General features: G+C 42.9%; 2 protein-coding genes across 2 annotated transcripts in view; one reads left to right on the plus strand and one right to left on the minus strand.

The window, feature by feature from the left end:
* DMGDH (dimethylglycine dehydrogenase) overlaps positions 1 to 1,976 on the minus strand; it is a 59,387-nt gene extending 57,411 nt beyond the window's left edge. The window contains exons 1-2 of the mRNA XM_037143693.2: positions 1,864 to 1,976; positions 879 to 1,053 (exon numbers count right to left, since the gene is read on the minus strand). Coding sequence (XP_036999588.2) covers positions 879 to 1,053; positions 1,864 to 1,976 — 288 coding nt within the window. The remainder of the gene's footprint in view (positions 1 to 878; positions 1,054 to 1,863) is intronic.
* On the plus strand, positions 1,975 to 16,808 carry BHMT2 (betaine--homocysteine S-methyltransferase 2). Its single transcript, XM_053664436.1, has 8 exons — positions 1,975 to 2,142; positions 10,134 to 10,266; positions 11,127 to 11,218; positions 12,153 to 12,344; positions 14,025 to 14,172; positions 14,397 to 14,579; positions 14,828 to 15,056; positions 15,926 to 16,808. The coding sequence occupies exons 1-8, from the start codon at positions 1,975 to 1,977 to the stop codon at positions 16,005 to 16,007; spliced, it is 1,227 nt and encodes a 408-aa protein (XP_053520411.1). The 3' UTR covers positions 16,008 to 16,808.
* The last annotated feature ends 559 nt before the right edge of the window (positions 16,809 to 17,367 follow it).

Below are 17,367 nucleotides of genomic sequence, written 5' to 3' on the forward strand. Positions count from 1 at the left end.
TTCTGGATGTCCAAAGGGCCCTAAAAGCAGGGTTTTCTCTTGTCTCAGCAGAAGAAAGTAATGATGAAAAGGGAAGTTAATGACAGGAAGCTGAACTGACATTGCCTAACTCATCCTCCAAAAGAACTCTGCACAACAGTCATAAAAACTCTCTCCCATACTTAGCTGACTTCAGAAACGATTGGTTTAGCAGCATAAAAGCAGCATCAATCACCTCATTTCCCTGAGCAGTTTTCTGTGTTGGCCCAGTTATTGCAGAGCACGGGAACAATTATGCATGTACCACTAAGTACATGAGACGGACTTGGCTGTGTGTTTTAACACAGAAGTGTGTCACATGCTCTCAGTTCTCATAGTTAAGTCTTCATGTAGCCCACCTTGTGTCTTACACACAAAATTAAAACCATTAATAAATAAATAGGACCACTAAAGTCAGGTGAGGGAAATATAGGTGAAGGTCTCAGCCATATTCAGGATCATTCCACCACTGTTCTTCAATACAAAGGGTACTGTTTACTAAACACCTACTATGTGTTTAATAACTTCACACACAGTCACTCAATCTTCATCACAACCTTAGCAGGTAGGTATGATCATCACTTTCATTTTATACACTAGGAAATGGAAACTTAAGTAACCTGCCCTAAGTCACATGGGTAGAAAGATGTGAATGCAGAAGCCATGTGTTCAAGATAAAGACATCGTCAGTGTTGATCACGGCCTGGAAGTATGCCAACCAAAATGGAACTTCACTTTCTAACACTGTTGAAAGGGAACTCACTCTAAAGAGCCAGCAGCGGGGCACTGTGAATGGGAAGGAAACTGATGGCACTAGTGCACGATTCAATGTATGTGACAGTTCGAGGTGCTTTTCTTACTGCATGCCACGTGGATCCGGCAGTGAGCTCTGATTTCTCCAGCAGGACCACATCTCTCATCCCCGCTTTAGCCAGGTGATACGCCAGACTCACACCAATGCAACCACCTCCGATAATCACTGTCTCTGCTCTCTCTTTCCATCTTGTTTCCGCAGATGAGGCTGGGTTGTCCTTTCTGGAAGACATTTTTTTTTAATGGTAGCTGTACTAAGCTGTGGTAGCTATAGCTTTTTAAAAGGCATTTAAAGCCTAACTCAGGCAACCTGGTCGAGGGAGGAAGGAGGAGGCATTTGAGCCTCACTCCATATAATTCTGGTCCATTGTAGATAACTAATATAGCTAAAGGACTGAACAGGTGACTTCTTTTACATTTTTCCAGAGAATCTAGAGAATAATTTTCTCAGTGTACTTAAAGAATGCACTTGCAATCATTTTATTCCACCAAAAACCATAATCAGGATGTCTAGTTCCCTAAATCTTGGATCACCTCCTTCCACTATTTTCCAGGTGAAAGAGCCAGATGGAGTAAAACACTCTTCCTTACTTAACTTGCTCTCACCGTGCACATGCTTCGCTAATTATAATTACTGCTCAGTGATTTAACATACTTATTTGCATGACTGTCTTCCTAGCTTGATTGTGAGCTTCTCCAAGACATAGTGTAAAAAGTGATGAGTAGTGAGCCAAAGAACAACATATATACATACGCCAAGGTTTGCAGACATACAGACTATCTCTGGGTCGACACAAAAGTCACTATAACAGGTGCCCAGGAAGGGGGTTGGAGTTGGAGAGACTTCCCTGGGAACTTTTCTCCCCTTTGATACAGTATCACTTTTGTGCAACCGTGCAAGAAAAAAAAAGAGAAGAAGAAGAAAGAAGAAAAGAATCCAAACGACCCGAACTCCCGAGTCTGCCTTAGCTCCTCGCTCCCACCCTTCATCCTCTGGCCTTCGGCCTTTGAGCGGGCCGGGTTCCCACTCACCCTTCCAGGCCGCTGACGGAGCCGCTGACGGAGCGCGGCTGGCCGGGGGAGCCAGGTAGCAGTAAGCCCCGCAGCGGGAGGCCCCGCAGCCGCTGCGCACCCAGGCGTAGCATGGCGAAGCCCAGGAAACCGCCTGCTCCGAGGCCGGCCTGCAGGCAGCGGCCGCGGGGCTCCGCCCCCGGGCTAGGGGCAGGCCCCTACACAGGCGCGCTCCCTGCCACCAGGCTCCCGCAAAACTGCGGCATCATGGCACCTGCCGGGCGTCCCGGAGCCAAGAAGGTGAGTTTCCCAAAGTCCGTGACTACTCAGTCAGCCCTCCCTGCCGCGGGTCTCCCAGATCCAAAAGTTCAAACCCTACTAGAGCCCCCAGCGGTGCTCTGCGGTGCGGGCAAGGCCCCTGGGCGGCTCTGGGTCTCGGTTAATGGGATCGTGAGGCTAGGGTGACGATATGCCTGGGAGTGAGGATAAGATGACAAACCTGGGTGCCCTGACTCGGGGTCCGCACTGCGCAGAGTACTTTACTCAGTAATCTTATCTTCACAGTTGTCCTATTTTATGGTGGAAGAAACTGAGGCCCCGAGAGTCAAGCGACTAGCTCAGAGAAGGGCAGGGATTTGAGCCTTCGAATCGGAGGCCACACGTTCTCTCCCCGAAGCCGGCCAGCACCCACAGCGTTCGGCGCTCCTGCCCCACTGCTCCGGGTTCCGCTGGATTTTGGGAAGGGCCGCGGTCTGGCCGTCCTAGTGGCCCGCTGTCCCCAGTCCCTGAGGGGACAGTGCCAGACGCGAGGTGGAGAGAAGGATGCGTGGGGACCCCTCTGCGTCGTTCCACCATGCGGCCCCTGTCCCCAGGCTTTTCACCTCAGCCCCACTCCCAGCCAGGATGCCAGCTATTGGCTTTGTTAACCCATTTCTACGCGGTGTGCGTGTGTGCAGTGGGAGGAAGGGGTGACAAAATAAAATTAGAAAGGGCATGAACTTGGACGCGGGGACATGTCCAGGACCCCTGAAGGCAACCCACTTGCACCCCGAAATTCATAAGAGATGGTGGGGAAGAAAGGGGTGATGTGGACATGAAAATGTGCACCGCTGACTTATTTATACTAAAAAGTTACAAACAACCGAGACACCTACAGTAGTGGGCTCTCTAAATAAATTAAGGTTCACCCACTTAATAAGTTGTTAGGCAGCCCATTAAGGAGCAAAGTATGGAAACAGGCAAGTGCTCTGGCAATGTTAATTTACAAAAGGAAATACACACAGACTGACTGCAATGACATGTGAAAGTATATACACACCATAAGGAAGGATAAAATAATGGCAGTAGTTACATAAGATGAGGAATATGGATTTTAAAAACTTAAAAACATTTTAAATATATTTTTCTGATTATAAAAGTAAAGTATGGGCATAGAAGAACATAGGAATAGTAAAAGCATAAAGAAGCAAAAAACAACATGCTAATTTCTTTCTCCAAACTTTCCCCTAATACTATGTTCACTTTTACAGTTCATTTTTAAGGTATTGCAATACGCTTTCTGTGTTCAATTTCTTGCTAGCCTCTACTCCTTCAGCACCAAGTTTATGGTATGCTATTCCATGTTAATGAGTACCTGGGAACTCAAATTAAAATGTTAGAGGGAGGGAGCTTGCCTCACCTCTCAGCTCACAGGTGCATTTTAAAAGTTCATTGAATTGCCACAAAGGACACCTCCAATTGCTTCTTCAATCCAAGAGAGCAGTCTGAGGGGCAATTTTCAGGCAGATTGGATCTCTGGCTGCCTCCTGCCACAGGGCAAAGTTGGTGGACTCCTTTGTGTATGAGCAGAGCTGCCCTGAAGCCAGATCTTAAATCCAGAAGTCCAGACACGGATATCTGCATCAAGGGGGACAACTCTCTCCCAGAGCTCACGATCAGATCCCAGGCGGGTCCACTGTCTAACTAAGGGAGGATGGGATGAAAATATAAACGTAGTGCCAGTTAGTCTCCAGTGTTTTTTGTTTCACCCAGTCCTGCCATTCTCCAGCTGTCTTTATATCATACTGGCAGTCAGTGGAGGTGGTAAAGGAGGGGCTAAATGATGCTGTCAATTCAAATTGTAACTTAGTTATTCTGCTAATGGCTATTTGGAAAACTGGCAAATTTAAAATGTTGGACAAACATCTAGATAGCATAAAAATATCTTACCTTTATTTGCTATCAAGAAGACACAGTCAAAATGTGTGCTACAATTTTCTTGAAAAAACCCTAGCTAATTTTCTGTTAAAGAGTATCATTTTTTTTTATTTTTATTTTTTTTGCCTCAGGACCAAACTTGTAGCATATGTGAGACATGTGACATTTTCAAAACAGGTTTGTCCATCTTCCAACTCTGCATAGTTTATTAAGGGCTGACTCTGTGTTAGGTGGTGTAGGAGGTGGTAGGAGTATGTCACAAGATATGTCTCCTGAGCCTCAGACACCTTATAGCCAAACAGAGGAAACAGGTAAGTAAGCAGGTACTGCAGTGCATGTGATGGATGCAGAAATGGAGTGTGTTTGGACTTAAGCAGGACGCAAAGGAGGAGGTACTCACAAATAAGAGTAGGTCAGGACTTCCGCCAAGATGGAGGCAGAGGTGGAGACGCGGTGCCTTCTCACACAACCAAGTTTAGAGACAACTAAATATTAGCAACAGAAAACATAGCCAGAACACAGAAAATTGAACTTTTCGGAAGTCTGTTAACAACAAATTCTTCAGCCTGACCGGTAAGGGGTGAAACCAGCAGCTGGTAGAGTGGGGTTGCACAGGAAAACTCGGTCAGACGACTCAGGCGCGCTCGGAATCCAGGTGCAGGGTTGGACCTGGTGAGAGACCCAGCGAACGACCTCGGGGAAACAGCGAGGGAGCGGGGCTGCGGGTTGACTGTGGTCGCGCATTTGTGCGCGGATAGACAAGCGAGGGAGTGGGCGATTGGACCAGGACCCAGCAGTCCCGAGGGAAGCGGCAGTGGAGGGCACCACCATTTCCCTGCTCTGACCCCACCTCCACATACAGCGTCATAACCCAGCGACTCTGAGTGGCCCTGCCCTGGTGAACCACCTAAGGCTCTGCTCCTCACCCAGTAGCGTGAAACAGCAGAGGGGGCTGCTATTTCCCAGCTCTGACCACGCCCCCACAAAGAGCATCACAACCCAGAGACCTGGGAGTCCACACCTCTGCTCCTCACACTTAAAGGGCTCGAACAGACCAAAAATGGCTCAAGAAGATCTCAAAGCCCCAGAGCCTATAAATCTAAGTGATGAAGAAATAGCAAAACTCTCAGACCCACAGTTTAAAACACTGGTGATCAGGATCCTCGCAGAACTGGTTGATTATAGCCACAAATTAGAGAAACATATGAAGGTGAAACTAATTGAAATGAATGGAATTGCACAGGAAACCAATAGTGATGAAAAGGAAACTGGGACACAAATCAATGGAGTGGACCAGAAGAAAGCAAATAATGTCCAAACAGAAAAGAGTGAAGAAGCAAGAATTCAAAAAAATGAGGAGAGTCTTAGGAACCTCCAGGACATCTTTAAACACTCCAACATCCGAATTATAGGGGTACCAGAAGGGGGGAAAGGAACAGCCACCAGTGGAAAACTTATTTGAACAAATAATAAAGGAGAATTTCCCCAATCTGGCAAAGGAAATAGACTTCCAGGAAATCCAGGAAGCTCAGAGAATCCCAAAGAAGTTGGACCCAAGAAGAAACGCACCAAGGCACATCATCATTACATTAGCCAAGATGAAAATGAAGGAGAGAATCCTAGAAGCAGCAAGAGCTAAGGGGACAGTCACCTACAAAGAAGTTCCCATCAGACTGTCAGCAGTTTTCTCAAAAGAGACCTTACAGGCAAGAAGGGGCTGGAAAGAGGTATTCCAAGTCATGAAATCTAAAGACCTACAACCAAGATTGGTCTATCCAGCAAAACTTTCATTTAGAATGGAAGGGCAGATAAAGTGCTTCTCATATAAGATCAAATTCAAGGAGTTCATCATCACCAAGCCCTTATTATATGAAATGTTAAAGGGACTTATCTAAGAAAAAGAAGTTAAAAAAACATGAACAGTGAAAGGACAGCAAACTCACAGTTATTAAGAATCACACCTAAAACAAAAGCAAACTAAAAGGACAGCTAGATCAGGAGTAGAAAGATAGAAATGAAGATCTCAAGGAGGGTTAGCAACAGGGGAGTGGGAGGAGGAGAAGCGGGAAGAAGGTACAGAAAATAAGTAGCATAGACAGTAGATAGAAAATAGATGGGGGGGGCAAGAATAGTATGGGAAATATAGAATCTAAAGAACTTGAGACACATGGTCATAAACTAAAGGGCGGTAATGGGGATGGGGAGGTAGGGTGGAGGGGAATGAAGGGGGGGAATAGAACAACTGTAATGGCATAATCAATAAAAAATAAATTAATTAAAAAAAAGAGTAGGTCAGGCAAGGCTTTGCACTGTCAGCAATGGAAGATAAAATAGGGGGCTAGAAGGAATTGGAGATCATTTCAATAATCCAGGGTCAGTGAGGACGGGGGGGGGAGACATATATTGGAAGTTTAAATAGACACACTTGGTTTGGATGTGGGATGTGAGATACTACTAATACCTAAATTGTATACCAATGTTTTTTCTCTCTCAAACTGTTTTATGTATACTATTAAATTTGATTTTTAATGTAGTTAATTGAAGTGTGTTAGATTTTCTGGATGAGATTTTATACAGGCGACTATACCTCTAATTCTCTGTTCTGTATCCCTGTGCAGCAGTCATGTATTACATGCTCTTGGGATGATCTGTTGACCCACTGGCCTTCCCCAAGGTACCCAGATTTGAGCTTCATAAGGGCATGGACCTTGTCCTACTCAAATGTTTGTCTCTCATGCCTAGGACTGTACCTGGCATGTGGGATGGTCTCACTAAAAGTTTAAAGCTAATGTCTTTATTTAGTTTTCAAAAGTATAAAACAGAAAGAGCAAATTGTATTTTAATGAGGGAGCAGAGAGATAGGTGAGGATCGTGGTAAATATTAACATTTCTCCCATGTTCAGCTAAAGTCATTTTCAGATATGAAATATGGGAAAATAACGAGAGTGAGGCGCTCTCTGTCAAACAGTATTCACAGGTAACACAGCAGGACTCTACTCTGCTTCCCTCCACAGGAAAATGGAGATGTGTGGCAGTGTGGCTCCGACAGCCTGGAACTTAGCTTCCAGTGTGGCCCCTTCCAATGCCCCTTTCTGGGCTGCACATGTGACTGATTAGATGGGGCAGCCCCAGGCTTTCCTCCCCCACTCATGCATTGCTCTGTGTCCAGTTGTAGGCAGGGCTGAGAGGCACTGACCTTGCATTGTCACTAAAATGTTGTATCTTCAACTAATGCAGTCAATACAAGAAAGATAGACACCATGGGGGTGCTTGCAGTTTGTCACAGGGTGGTCAGGGAAGGCCTCTCTGAAGAGAAGACACTTGACCATTTGGTGCTTGGGAGCACCAAATGACTAAGTGCCTATGAACATGCAGGAAAACGTAGGGCATAATGATCAAATGTTGCATTCATTAGGATTGTGCTCAGTGATTTACACAAAAAGAGTGGTTTATTTTTCTCACCTAATAAGAATTCTGGCAGTCCACGGTTGCTGCAGCTACTCGAAGCTGTCATTAAGACTCCAGGCTGCTGCCATCACTCCCTTCCACTAGCCGTAGCGCGTGGGTTCCAGTGGCATGGCTGCGAGATGACTGCTGCATCTCCAGGGCTCATGCTGCCATTCCGGGCAGGAAGGAAACACATGTGAAGATGGAAAGGAGTGGGCCTCTGTATCAGGAAAGTAAAACTTCTCTGGAAATCTTCAGTGGACTTCACCTTTGTCTCATCGGTCAGCACTGTGTTAGATGACCATCCCCAGTAGCAAGGGACCCTGAAATTCTTTTTTAAGTTGGTAACATTGTTGCCACCAAACAAAATACATTAGCAAGGAAGAAGAGAAAACATGCAAATTAGTTAGGCAACTAGCGATGTCTGCCACTAATGTCTTGAAAAACCCAAATGACTACTATGGAATCATTCCTTCACTGTGTTTTGACTCAGACTAAATGTTATGAGAAAAAGAGAGCCCAAGCCCCTGGCCAAGATGGAAGTGTAGGTTGAAATACTGTACCTCCTAACAACCAAATTTAAGGACAACAAAGATTTAGAAACAAAAATACAACCAAAACAGAAAATTGAACTGTACAGAAATGTGACCACCATTCATCCAGACTGGTAAGAGGGGTGGAGTTGGCAGCCAGTGGAAAGGGGTCACAGCAGGAAAACGTGGCAGTTGGCACAGCCGGGTGTGCAGGTGGTGCGGGACTTGCAGACCCTGGGTGTAGGAAGGAAACAAGCAGATGCAGTGAGGCACGCAAGGTGGTTGGCTGACTGCAGACACACATTTGCATGCGCCGATAAACTAGGCAAAAACGGGCAGTGAGACAGACTGCGCAACCCAGGGTCAAAGCGATGGGAAATAAAGCCTAAAAACGCCAATTGAAAAAAAAACTTGTGGCCGTTGAGGTGCCAGGAGAGACTCCCAGCCTCACAGGAGCATTTGTTGGAGAGACCCATAGGGTCCTAGAATGTACACAAGCCCACCCACCTGGGAACCAGCACCAGAAGGGCCCAATTTGCTTGTGGGAAGCGGCAGAGGGGACTGAAATCTGAGAGACCATTGTTCCGTCTCTGGCCCCACCCCACCCCTTACAGCATCACAACCCAGCAACTGGGATGCCCCCCCCCATGAACACATAAACTTCTGGCCCTCATACATAACAGGCACGAAAAGACTAAAAATGTCTCAATCAGAAGAACAAATCAAAGCCCCAGAGCCAATACTTTTAAGCAACCAAGAGATAGCCAATCTATCAGATGCACAGTTCAAAACACTGGTGATCAGGATGATCACAGAAGTAGTTGATTTTGTTCACAAATTAGATGAAAAAATGAAGGCTACACTAAGTGAAATGAAGGAAAATGCACAGTGAACCAATAGTGACGGGAAGAAATTTGGGACTCAAATCAATGGAATGGACCAGAAAGAAGAAAAACAACCAAAAAGAAAAGAAACAAGAATTCCAAAAAATGAGGAGAGGCTTAGGAACCTCCAGGACATCTTTAAACATTATAGGGGTACCAGAAGGGGAAGAGGAAGAGCAACAAATGAAAAATTTATTTGAACAACTAATAAAGGAGAACTTCCCCAATCTGGCAAAGGAAATAGACTTCCAGGAAATCCAGGAAGCTCAGAGAGTCCCAAAGAAGTTGACTCAAGAAGAAACACACCAAGGCACATCAGAATTACATTAGCCAAGATTAAAATGAAGGAGAGAATTCTAGAAGCAGCAAGAGATAAGGGGACAGTCACCTACAAAGAGTTCCCATCAGACTGTCAGCTGATTTCTTCAAAGAGAACTTATAGTTTCTTGACTACAAGAAGGGGCTGGAAAGAAGTATTCCAAGTCATGAAATCCAAAGACCTACATCCAAGATTGCTTTGTCCAGCAAAGCTTTCATTTAGAATGGAAGGGCAGATAAAGTGCTTCTCAGATAAGGTCAAGTTCAAGGAGTTCACCATCACAAAGTCCTTATTATATGAAATGTTAAAGGGACTTATCTAAGAAAAAGAAGATAAAAAATATGAACAGTGAAAGGACAGCAAACTGACAGTTACTAACAACCACACCTAAAACAAAAGCAAACTAAGTAGACAGCTAGATCAGGAGTGGAGCCACAGAAATGGAGATCACATGGAGGGTTAGCAACAGGGGAGTGAGAGGAGGAGAAGGTACAGAGAATAAGTAGATGGTGGGGAGAAAATAGACAGGAGGAGGGCAAGAGTAGTGTGGGAAATGTAGAAGCTAAAGAACTTAAGACACATGGACATGAACTAAAGGAGGGGATGTGGGTGGGAGAGGGTGTGCAGGGTGGAGGGGAATGAAGGGAGGAAATGGGACAACTGTAATGGCATAATCAATAAAATATATTTTTAAAATGTTATGAGAAAAAAATGTTCATAGCACTCTGACAAAAACAAGTCCCTGGATTGTCCAAGAAATAACAGTATACTCAGTCTTTCTAAAATACTGACATACCAGTGATTGTAATGGAGCGGGAGCTCTAAGAAAAACATACTACTTTTCCAAAAATTGGAAACTGCTTTTGGGAAAAAAAGAGGGGCCTTAAGATGATTTTTCTTTCTTTTCTTCAGGGTATTTTAGAGCGTCTGGATAGTGGGGAGGTTGTGGTTGGAGATGGCAGCTTTCTCATAACTCTGGAGAAGAGGGGCTATGTGAAGGCCGGGCTCTGGACCCCAGAGGCTGTGGTGGAGCATCCAAATGCAGGTCAGTGCCGGCATCCCCAAGACTGCTCATCTGGGTGGCAGTTTTAGTGCACCTGACTGAGAGAAGATGAAAAAATAATAGTGCACGTTTCCTAAGGATTGTTTCACTTGTCAAAATTGCCAAGAGGTGGAGACAGTGACAGTACGTGGGCTGAACAAATAGCAGAAAATGATTCTCTTTCTCCTCCACCCACTGTGCACACACATTTGCATTGTCATATAGAGAGAGTACTAAAATACACATCTTAGTATTTGTTTTTCATGAATATTTACCCTATGGATATTCAAGGGTTTCCTTAGCATAGTAACACTATTATTGCTTCAGATTCTCCCTTCTAGCTAATCTGAATATTGTAACAGTGATTTGGGTAAGGATGATTCATGATATCTACCAGCTAACAAAGTATAGACAATAGATGGCCAGGTTCTGTTGCCAAAGTGGGAGGGGCAAAGAGAGAAATGCAGTTTTCCTCGTTCTACTCTGAGGGCTCTCCAGTGCCAACTACTCTGCAGGCCGGCCAGATGCCTCGTGATGTGAGAAACTGAATAAGCCCTCCTAGACCCAGAAACCAAGAGCAATTGGCCAACCAACCTTTAACCTCTGCATCAGACTTCACCAAGCTCTGAGGCCCATCAGTTAGATAATATGAGACTACTCCTAAACAGCCCTGATTTGGTAAAGACCCTGCCATGTCCTGTCCTTGAATTTTACTAACTTTAATTTGCAAGTTTTTAAATAAGCACTAGGTTTGAAATTGTGTATGACTGAAAGAATTGTGTGTGGATGAGCTGGTGCTGCTGAAAATAGTAGCTTCTGTCATTTTTTATATTTAAACTTCAATTAAAAAAACTACTCTGTAGTTCGTCAGCTTCACATAGAATTCCTGAGAGCGGGATCCAATGTCATGCAGACTTTCACCTTTTCTGCCAGTGAAGAAAACATGGATAGCAAGGTAAAACAGTAATGCCAGTTGGTTGGGGTATAGGGTGGAGGGTAGGTGGGTAGGGATCATGTAACATAATAAAAATAACCTCTCAGTAGAAAGCTATGGAATTGACCCGATGTGTTACTACCCTTTATTAAAAGCTCCACATAAAATATCTAAATAATTAATTATTATATAGATATATATTCACTAAACTAATGAGTTTGTGGTCTCTTTAGGGGAAGGGAGGGTATAGGACTGGGAAACAATAGGCCTTTGGAAGGGCATGGCCATTTTTCTGTGCTATTTTTTAATAGAGAAAGAACAGTTTATAGATGTTCTTTTTACCTTCTCATTTCACATTCGTCTTTTCTGACTTGTCCATCTGGAGAAAGGATGGTCCTAGGTCACACAGCATTGGCCTAGGAATGAGGACAGTTGGGTCAGATGCCCAACTTTGCCACCCGTTGGCTGTGTGACTTTGTGCAAGGAGCACTGGTTTTCTCTTCAAAATGGAAATAACTTCTGCTTAACTGCCAAGGGTTGTTGAGAAAGGTGAAGGATGTGCAAGTATTGTGATATATTCTGCAAAAGTAAACTTTTAGCACTTATAAATGTTAATGTCCAACTAACCAACAATTATTGAGTATCTGTTATAATGCATTCTCTAGTACTAGATACAAAGATCATACAAAAGCATAGAAACTATTCTGAAGTGGCTCAAGGTCAAGCGTGGGAGGTAAACAAATATGCTAAAATCCAATGTGTTAAGTACAATAATGGAAACACAAACACATTGGTAGTAGAAGAGATGGTACCCAACTCTGCTGGTCTTCTTGAATTACAGTTAAAACCAGCGACTTCTACTTGTTATACTTGCTCATTTCCTCCTTTGTTATTGATTATATTTTACCTTTAAAATGCCAAGCTCACCATCTTAATTCTTGCTCTCTAATCTCAGTGGGAAGATGTAAATGCTGTTGCCTGTGACCTTGCCAGAGAAGTGGCTGACAAAGGCGATGCCTTGGTGGCAGGGGGGATCTGCCAGACATCAATATATAAACAGCACAAGGATGAAGCAAGAGTTAAAAAACTTTTTCAACTACAGCTTAAGGTTTTTGCCAAGAAAAATGTGGACTTCTTGATTGCAGAGGTAAGCCTAGTGTTATACTGATAGTGTTAAACCTAGTGACAAGCATAAATGAATACTCCTCAACCATCCTGAGGGTGTTGGGTTGCCCTATGACCTCATTTACACCATGAAGATGGCCAAAGGTTTATTTAAATGCACTACAGTCAACATGCTCTCACTTGCATGCTAGGTTCTCTGTGAAGCCAAAGAACAGACCCAGGAGAGGCCCAACTGTGGACTTTGGTTTTCTAAGGTCAGAGTAGTTATAGCAGATGACTCCCGGGGGTATACAATATGGGGTCAAGAGAGAGGACAGTGATTCAGAAAGTGTCCTCCCACAAGGGAGGGGCAGGACTAGAAGGAGCCGTGCATATGGGCTGGAGGCCATGAGGGAGCAGAGCCTTGGGGACAAGTGGCTGGCTGCTCAGGCTCCTCCAGGCCCCGCCAGTAATCATCAATACCAAGTAGTTCCCTTGCCTTCCTCCACTCTTGCTCACTCTTGCCTCTCTGTTTGCACTCAAATGATAACATATGAGCAATATTTTAAAGAAAGAAACAGTAAGAATTGATCATTGACCAAACATGAAGGCCCAAAACATTCCTTTCCTCTGACTCCCAAAATTAAAAGCCCTCATTCACCATTTCCCTTTACAATTGCTAGAGTCAAGTCCTCAGGTCTTCACCTCAACAAGGACAATAGCCTACCAACTGGTAGGCTATTTTCCCAATCACTCCTTTGAACCTGTTGAAAACCTTGCTTCTCTGGCCTTCCGGAGTCTCAGGGCCACCTACAGCTGACCCAGCTGGGAACGGTCCTCAGCAGAGCAGAGCACAGGCTCCACCCCGCACATCCCCCAGGAGATGGGAGCGCCAGTTTGCTTTCTAAGAACCTCTCTTTCGACTCCCCGTGTCGTTCCTCGCACACTGCTTCTGCGGAATCTGTTTCTAGGTCCAGATGGAAGAAGAGGAAGATTTCTGCTAGCTTTTCTTCACGTAAGATCGGCTTTTCAATTGTGGGTCTTCAGGGGTTTCCTGAGAAGCACCCCTGCAGACGTCATAAATTTACCAGACCAGGTGCCCTGTCTGCCACATGCAAAGAAACTCAGGAGCTATCCTTCCCCAGTCTGTGCTTCAAAGTTCTCATCTGGGAAAATAATATTTCCATTCCTACTTTATAGAACACTTATCAGTATCTAAATAGAAGTGAATATAAAAGCACTTGGAAGTAGTATAAAGCATAACAAACTATTCATCACCTCAGTTCCATAAAAGATGAGTCCTAAATTTACTAACTGTTGCTCCTTCAAAATTATGATTTTAAATACTCAATTATTCAAAAAAACCTTCATGTTTTTTAGATGATATATGAATGAAAATCTATATACAGTGTGGCAAAAGTAGGTTTACAGTTGTAAGTATGCGAAACAAAGAGTTTATTATTATATTATTATTTATTAACTATTGCATTATTTTCCACATGACCAATGGTAAGCCTATTTCCCCCACCCTCTATTGCTAAAGGAATTAAAATACATACTCAGAAAGGTATCCTTTAGTCAGTCTGATTGATACACATGCCCTCAAGTTTTATTACATATTATATACTTAGTTATTTTTATAACTGTTTTGCCACATTTGCATTCTACCACTCAAAATCTGCTTCATATTTGAACCTATAGAAAAAAGTAAAATTTCTCTTAGTATTTTGAGCATGCTGAAGAAGCTGTGTGGGCTGTGGAAGTCTTAAAAGGAGCTGGTAAACCTGTGGCAGCTACTATGTGCATAGGCCCAGAGGGAGACAAGCATGATATCACACCTGGAGAATGTGCTGTTAAGCTGGTGAAAGCAGGTAATTTGGACTCCTAGTATGATGCACAGCTCAGTTGTTAATTATGAAATTTAGCAATGCTTGCTATTGTCAGAGCAGTAATGAAAGAATGAACCGGAATTCACTTCCTCATCTATAAAATTAGGGAGGTAGAGGGGGCCAGCTGACCTCTGAGACACCTTCTAACTATTAACAAATAAAATAAACAAGAAAAAAATGTAAAAGTTCTTCATATCTTTGCACAGGGGCTTCAATTGTTGGTGTGAACTGCCGGTTTGGGCCCAAGAGCAGCTTGGAGACTGTGAAGCTCATGAAGAACGGCCTCCAGGCTGCAGGGTTGAGAGCACACCTGATGGTACAGCCCCTGGGGTTCCACACCCCCGACTGTGGCAAAGGAGGGTTTGTGGACCTCCCAGAATACCCCTTTGGTGAGCTCAGGCACGGATTAGACGTCCTTGTTATTTCTGAATGTGACAGAATAGAAAGAGCTATAATGAACAACTATGGTACAGTCATACAATTCGGGACTGCATTACCTGTTAACCAAAAATGAGCCATCTGAAGAATGCACAATCTGAAATTTACAGTTTTTTAATGGAAGAAAAAAAGCTTATCAGAGCATGTATCATCTGAAAAGGTAGATGGTAACAGAAATGCCATAACTGGTGTGTTACAGGACTGGAGCCCAGAGTTGTGACCAGGTGGGATATTCACAAATACGCCAGAGAGGCCTACAACCTGGGGGTCAGGTACATAGGTGGGTGCTGTGGATTCGAGCCCTACCACATCAGGGCAATTGCAGAGGAGCTAGCCCCAGAAAGGGGCTTTTTGCCACCGGCCTCAGAAAAGCATGGCAGCTGGGGAAGTGGATTGGACATGCACACCAAACCGTGGATTAGAGCCAGGTAGGAATTTTTAAATTAACAACACTATTTTTCTCAAATCTCATTTTATTCATTAGTATAAATACTATGCATGTGTGTAATAATTAAAAAATTCTGAAAGTATAGAATTGTATAAAATGAAAAGTAAAAATTGCTCCCCTTTTGACACCATTCCCAGGGAAAACAAACTCAAATAAGTGAGAAGCAACTTATTTTAATTATTACTATCTAGGGAATCTGAATGTGCAGTAGCCACCAAAGATAAAACATTATTCTCTAGAGTAGAGTAAGCCATTCTTTGAACCTTGAACTCCCAAACATTGATATTTGCAGACAACTGTGATCACAAAGAAACCTGTGTGTACCCTGACTTCTGACATTTTTATCGTTCCAACATATTGATTTGTTTATTGTTTCATAAGTATAAAGGGGGAAACCGTAAAAATATATGTAACACAAAGGTCTGCAACGAGGAAACTTTTTACTTTTCTTTCTTTGTCTAAAAACAAGGAACAAATATTGACAAAGCTATTTGTATTCTGTTTTTTGTTATTTTTTTGAAGAATTATGCTTTGTTTCATTGCATTAAAATATCTTCATATACTTGTCATTATATTACATTAAAGTATTATAAATATGTTACATTAAAATATTGTAAATATCCTAAAATAGAATAAAAAGAACCCTGCTAGAAATTTCAGAATGAATTCAAGTCTATAAAACTCAAACCCATTGCTTTTTTCTGACAGGTGATATGAAACCTAATGATTATTACTAAGGATAGAATTTGAAAAAAACCCCTGGCATGAATGAATACAGTTATTCTGCCTGTGTGTTGAAACTGAAATGAGATACAAACCCTTAATTAATTGTGTATTTTTAAAACACAGGGCTAGAAGAGAGTATTGGGAGAACCTGCTGCCGGCTTCAGGCAGACCTTTCTGTCCTTCGCTGTCAAAGCCAGACGTCTAAGGAACAATGGAACAGAAAGAAATACCCCCAAGGCCTTCTGGACCCCTCCCTCGCCTTTGCCCTGAGCCCACCCTGCTGTTTCCAGCCACTAACGTTGAACTGCTACTGTGGTTAAGCACCTTCCCTGCTGGATGCTGCAGGGGATGCAACCATGATGAGAAAGGCTTCTTGTTCTCAGTGTGTGCTGCCCAGTAATACTGCACTACGTTGTTTTTGCGGTGGCCAAGAATGGCAAACTTGTCTTGGGACAAATTAAAGATGAAAAAATAACCGGAAGTCACTGAGCACCAAGCTAGGGAGGAATGCAGGTAACTAAGCCAGGTATTTGAGGGAGACGGAGTGGCATTCTGAACTAACACACTGAGCTCGCTTCCCTTAATGATTTGTATAATGACTCCAAAGGCACTTCCCAAAGAAAGAAGCAAACACCATTTTTGAGCAATGGAAAGATTTTAAAATAAGTGTATAACCTTCCAAAGTAATTACTTTCAGAGATGATTTTACTTAAAGGTGTTAGGCGCTAGAACTTTTAATGTCTTTATAGTCACAAATAACTAGATTTAGGGACAAAGGTAATGAAATAACATCTTACATTTTTCCTTATAGCATTTACTGTTGTGCTAGGCATAATAATAGATGCTCAATGAAATAGTTATGGTTTAAAATAAGTAAAAACAAACAGTGTTAGAAGACCTTTTTAAAGTCAATGTTCAAATCTATCTTGGTCTAGTATTTTCTTGATTTATCTTTTTGTTACGTTCTATGTACTGATTTCTCTCTGTATTTCAAAATAACGTAGCAATTTGTGTCAGTTAATAAAAGTAAAAATAATTTACCTTTTATAGTGTTTGACTGTTTAAAATTTTATGGATATTCTTTGAAATAATAATAACAAACACTTATTACTTATGTTCCAGGCTCTTGCTTTTCTTTCTCTCTTCCCCTGTGAGAGTGGATGCTCACGCAATAACAGCTTGCTTAGTAGATAAAGATTTTGTGAAAGGGCAAAGGGCAAAAGCTAAGAGGCCACATTGGGGGGGGTGCCCTCCTTCATCCTAAACCCCTTCCTTGTGTCTGCAGTGGTACAGACTAAAACCTTTGTCCAGTGCCATACCATATAGTTCAGAAGTGGTGCAACAAGTGAACATGGATTACATATGGTAGGTGGTAAGGAAATGTTTTCAAATCTAGGTCCCTTGGCTCACAAAAAATGGAAATTATTGGAAGTCCATGTTAGCGAAGAGCAATTCACTTCGATTTTTAGAAAGAGTCAAGTCATTCATCAGCTTTTCAGATTGACAATTGTGATATATAACAAAAAATAATTAAGATATATTCTCTAGAATTTGTTAGTCATAAG

This window comes from Artibeus jamaicensis, unplaced genomic scaffold (genome assembly GCF_021234435.1).
Source record: "Artibeus jamaicensis isolate MK-2021 breed Jamaican fruit bat unplaced genomic scaffold, CSHL_Jam_final contig_373, whole genome shotgun sequence".
NCBI lineage: Eukaryota > Metazoa > Chordata > Mammalia > Chiroptera > Phyllostomidae > Artibeus > Artibeus jamaicensis.